Source organism: Papaver somniferum, chromosome 6, assembly GCF_003573695.1.
Source record: "Papaver somniferum cultivar HN1 chromosome 6, ASM357369v1, whole genome shotgun sequence".
Classification (NCBI taxonomy): Eukaryota; Viridiplantae; Streptophyta; class Magnoliopsida; order Ranunculales; family Papaveraceae; genus Papaver; species Papaver somniferum.
This window is the reverse complement of record NC_039363.1, coordinates 22,572,584-22,577,619: the sequence shown is the minus strand read 5'-3', so window position 1 is coordinate 22,577,619 and position 5,036 is coordinate 22,572,584. Positions and strand designations below refer to the sequence as shown.

At 35.6% G+C, this 5,036-nt stretch overlaps 1 protein-coding gene across 9 annotated transcripts; it reads right to left on the bottom strand.

Annotated features, from left to right (window-relative positions):
• Positions 1 to 463: 463 nt before the first annotated feature.
• On the bottom strand, positions 464 to 4,397 carry LOC113287168. Of its 9 annotated transcripts, XM_026535844.1 has the most exons (8): positions 4,014 to 4,397; positions 3,608 to 3,748; positions 3,186 to 3,510; positions 2,938 to 3,011; positions 2,801 to 2,846; positions 2,532 to 2,620; positions 1,889 to 1,932; positions 464 to 778 (listed from the first exon to the last, which is right to left on the bottom strand). In XM_026535844.1, the coding sequence occupies exons 4-8, from the start codon at positions 2,969 to 2,971 to the stop codon at positions 629 to 631; spliced, it is 363 nt and encodes a 120-aa protein (XP_026391629.1). In that variant the 5' UTR covers positions 2,972 to 3,011; positions 3,186 to 3,510; positions 3,608 to 3,748; positions 4,014 to 4,397; the 3' UTR covers positions 464 to 628. The 9 variants fall into 9 exon arrangements, 1 of the variants encoding a protein (XP_026391629.1); XR_003329781.1 differs by having other exon boundaries at positions 488 to 778; positions 878 to 1,932; positions 2,532 to 2,624; positions 2,801 to 3,011; XR_003329780.1 differs by adding an exon at positions 3,838 to 3,902 and having other exon boundaries at positions 489 to 778; positions 878 to 2,624; positions 2,801 to 3,011.
• Positions 4,398 to 5,036: the final 639 nt, after the last annotated feature.

Genomic DNA, 5,036 nt, shown 5'->3' with positions numbered 1-5,036 from the left:
GCTTACTCTAATTCTAGAGATCAAAAAAAGATATATAATATATCTTAATTTAGTTATTGACAAATAAAAAAGAAGGAAGACGGGAAGAAAAAAGTCGAGTAGCAGCGGCTGTAGTTGGGGGTGGAGAAGGGAGGCGACTGAGAGAAGGAGAAAGAGAAAGAGGGAGAGTATCATAATGAAATATTAGTTTTAGGGTTTCTATTTATCCTCTAAATCAATGGGTAGAATCTAATACTTGTAAATTAAAGGTAGAAACTAAGTTTAAAAATTAATCGGTTTTCTAATGGTTTTTGGTTCGGTTTTAGAGGTCAAACCAAACCAAAACCAACACTATCGGTTTTCCACTTTCTACACCGTAACCAATCCATTAGTAAATGGTTCGGTTTGGTTTCTTCCTAATTGGTCTGGTTTGGTCCGATTCCAGCGAAAAACCGAAACCATGTTCAGCCCTTTCATGTATTTTACCACTACACTATTATTGATACCACAAAAAACAGATTTTGCTTTAATCAATTCTAAGACTATATACGGATATATATTTCCGCATTAACATGACTTTTATTATATTACATATGCACAATTGTGGATTTCACGTTACATCATTGCACTCGCACATGAGTGCATGTGTTCATGTACTAGAGAGCGGGAGATCGCATATTGTGCTTACCTGTTTTAGAACAAATAATCTATGATCAGTTAGAGTGGCTGGTATTATATACCCATATATTCGTTTTGCTTCTTTAGCATAGAACTCAATGAAATTAGCCCCATAGGTTACCTGTAACAGAACCAAAGAGCTATATAAGTTTAAAAACTTAAGTCATGATGAAACCAATCCTTTTTAGCACTACTTAAAGCAATGGATAGATTTGGATACTATAGCTTCCTTTAAAGGTTTTCCTTGCTCCAATATTATGAGTTTCCCAAGATCTTCTTTGTGAGCAATCAACAAATCGTACCTTCAAATGTGTGTGAAAAAAACTTGCCATGGGTAAGAGACAATCAAAATCATTACTAGAAGAATTAATTATGCAGCAAGGATAGAACTGAATCTTCTTCTAGTTGACTTACAAGCTTTTCAGTTTAATCAAAATCAGGAAGATGTTTTATATTGGCCCCTAACTTCTGACAAGATTTTCTCTGTCAGTTCTGTTTATGATAAGCTCTCTATGGAGGAAGTGCCATATAATTCTAGTGTTTTCTCTTATATCTGGAGTTTAAAATGTCTCCAAAGATTGGTTTTTTCTTGTGGATTATTGCTCATGGAAGATTAGCTACTAGAGATATGCTGTTGAGAAGGGGAATGGATGTGTCTGGGAATTGTATTTTTTGTTCTGACACAGAAACTGCTTCACATTTGTTTCTTCACCGTGCTTTTGCAAAGATGGTTTGGGATTGTCTGACTTGTAAGTTAAAATGGTTTTATGCAATGCCAGCAGATATGGTTCCTGCTATACAAGCTTGGCAGTTAAATCTTAGTGACAAGGATAAATTTGAAATTTGGAGGATGGTACCAATTGCTATTATTTGGTGTTTATGGAAGGAGAGGAATAATAAGATCTTTAAAGATGAACATAGTACTGCCATTGTTGTTGCTTCAAAAGAGAGGGAAAATACTACATGTGACTATGTGAGCATGAAAGAAGTTCACACTTCACGTTACATCACTTCATCTTGTCATTGAAAAGAGTTCACAATAAAAAGAAACACGTAACAAAATTGTAATTATCAATTCCTCCAGCTACGAATATTCCGGCAGATTATTACCTTTTAAACTCCGAAGTTGGCTGGTTAATATGTGCCAAATTCATAACATCAACCCACAAAAATATTAAAATTTAACTAGTTCAACAGTTCAAGAGTAAGATTGTAAAGGGGATGCCAATACCTTTAAGGGCACGCCATTGACCTCCATGTTCACATATAACATAACTTGAAAAGTAGCATGAACAAATACAAATTAGGAAAAGAAAAAAATAAACAACTACAGTGCATGCAAAAGAAGAATGCACTGGTCTCATCCTAGGACAATGTTACTAACAAAAACTGGAATAGATTACACATATAAAAAAACAGAAGAATCACCAATGAAATTACTACACAAAGTCTTGTTCCAATAGCAATTCCAATGAGGGACTAAATTTTTCACTGGAAATTGTCATACAATGATTAAATTTTCAGTGAGAACAAATGTCCCCACTGAAATAGCAGTAAAAAGGGCCACAAGAATGATTCTTACTGAGCCGTTTTCGAAATTTCACCCACATTTGTCATGTATAAAAGTTATAACCCACATGCTATGGTAACCGATATCTGGTTGACTTGTGATCTCTAATAATAACCATGTGTCGTCGTATTTATTTCTCACAACCTACATCACTTAACTAGCTAGTATAGTTGAAAGACTCCCACAGTACTGGCTTAATGTAAAACTACTGTCCCACCCTAAGAATTCATCAAAATCAACAGTTAACTACTACTTAAAAAGCAAGATTTTTAAACGGAAAGAAAAGAGAAGCACAAAAACCTACCACCACAAGTGAAGATAGTGACCGCCCTTGAATTCACACACTGCTCAATGTAGCGCATTCGATCTTTGGTTGTACCGAAGGATTTCTCTCTAACTAACCCAGCCAAAATGAATAAAAATGTTAATACACGAGAATTCCTCCAACTGAAAAAACTACATCAAATCTTCACTATTTTTGCAACAGCTCCAATTAAAGTTAAATAAAAATCTAAACAGTAAAAACTAAGTATTTATTCATTGAACGAACTAGAGTAGTACTAGAATGAGTACCTTTCCCAAATTTTCAGTTCTTGGAACCTTGGCATAATCCTTCCACCTACGGAGACAAAGACAACATGCCATACATCAGTAAGAGATGAGCTCATAATAACCTGTAGCTATTGCAATGAGCTCTAGTTCTACTCCACCAATCCATCTAACAGCAGGCAAGTTCCGATTCATCAAAACCCCATTGGCAGATAACTAGTGTAGCACCAATATCCTGAAAGTCATTTAGCACAGACGTTGGAATAAATAAAATTGTACATTGCAGTAGTTCACAACTATACCTTGCTTAGTCTTGGGTTTTGGAGGCTCCATTTATTGTGACATACACATCTTGGTCACTACAGCATTATATTAAATAAGAGCAGAAAGTACCGGAAAATATACTTACACAGATGTGACATCAAAGGTACCACCTCCTAGATCGAAGATAAAAGCATTCTTCTCTCCGACATTGTTGGCCTTTTTGTCAAGACCATAGGCAATGGCAGCGGCAATACGCTAATTGATGATACGCATAACATTAAGACCAGCAATGACTCCAGCATCCTTTGTAGCATGACGCTGAGAATCATTGAAGTAGGCAGGGACTGTAACAACATCTTTCTTAACTGTAGAACCAAGGTACCCCTCAGCAATCTCATGCATCTTAATCAAGACCATGGATGTAAAGGGGACTAAAGCTGATTTTCCTTATGCTCATGTTCATCTTCTTCCTGTAAAATCAAACCAAAATTAGAACAAATGTTAATAATTTTAGATGACTACAAAGAAATAATGAAATCTTACTCTTAAAGGTTTCAAAGAACAAACCTCTCCACTAATCTCATCTTCTTCATCGTCTTAATCCTTCACTTTTCTGATTTTAATTCTTCAGATTCATCTTCATAGCCTCTGCTTCAGAATCTACTCAACCCCCTACAGAATCACCTCCCTGTGAAGCTGCTACAGCTCCTACAATCAACAGAAAAACCAAATTTTCAATTGATAACTAAAAACCAGAGAGATCATACATAGACAAACTAAAATTAAACCAACCGCACCTAATTTTGTTGGTTTAATTCCAATAAATTTCATGTTTTAAACAGAATCCCTAATTCTCAAAACCCTGAAATCAGTTTTTAGAAAACCCCAAATTTCAATATTGCGATTAAACCAAAATTTAAAAACATAGATGTGAAATAAACTGAAAAATGATGTTTGGGTTTGAAGAACTTACCCATTTTGATGATCCATGATTTTTATTGAAGCCTTTTTCTCTCGATTTGTATGGTGTAAAAAACCTAATTGGGTCGATGAGTTATCTTCTTCTTCCTTCAATGATACCAAATCATCTTCAAATCAGTATACATGACAAATCGAAAAAACTAAAACCCTACAGATGATGAAAGACTTGTACAGATCTATGAAATCAAAATCCTAAACTAGACTAACAGACCATAAAAAACCCTAAAATCGAAAAACTGATGATAAAAGAGAGAGAAAAGAAATGAAAAACGAGAAGAAAAGTCGATAATTGAACATGATTGAGAGCTTTCTGTGATGAAGATGAAGTTTCACTAGGGTTTAGAGGCAGGAGCAGAAAAGGAGAAAAGAGAAATGGGAATGGAAAATGAAAAATCGATCTGTCGATTCTCACAAAGGCATGGGATGAAAAGAATCACCCATGTGAATGGCACATGCATAGGTGGAAATATACTCTAGTGTTACTCATCTTGGGTGGAAACACAGTAGTACGCGTGTGAATGACACACGCAAAAATTGCAAGTGTTACGATTCAGGTGTGACTAAGCGTGTGGCTGGCACGCCTATAAAAAAATTCGTAAAGGCTGGCCTCTGTTATGAATTTTTAAAACATTAGTAACGGCTGCACCTTGTTACGAAATTTTCGCAACGTCCATTTGTAACGGCCGCATAGCCGTTACCAATTTCTGTGACGAATCCGGGAATTTGGTGTAGTGTGAAGTTCATTGGTAGTAGGCTAGTGTCTGTAGCGGCTTAATACAGTGTGGTGTTCAAAGCTGGACTAGGTCCCGGGGTTTTTCTGCATTTGCGGTTTTCCTCGTTAACAAAATTCTGGTGTCTGTGTTATTTCTTTTCCGCATTATATTTTGTTATATAATTGAAATATCACAGATTGTGTATTGTATCGATCAATTAGGAAATCCAACCTTTGGTCGTTGATTGAAATTGATTGATCCTTTAACATTGGTCATTGGTACCGTTCAAGTTACTTCTCTTA

What these genes read in the sequence shown, in the direction of transcription:
- LOC113287168 (XM_026535844.1), bottom strand. Translation starts at nt 2,971, where the DNA reads ATGAATCGGAACTTGCCTGCTGTTAGATGGATTG. An exon ending in GCCTGCTGTTAGATGGATTG is followed by an intron (nt 2,847 to 2,937) that starts GTGGAGTAGAAC and finishes TTGTCTCCGTAG; the next exon opens with GTGGAAGGATTATGCCAAGG. An exon ending in CACTATCTTCACTTGTGGTG is followed by an intron (nt 1,933 to 2,531) that starts GTAGGTTTTTGT and finishes CTACTTTTCAAG; the next exon opens with TTATGTTATATGTGAACATG.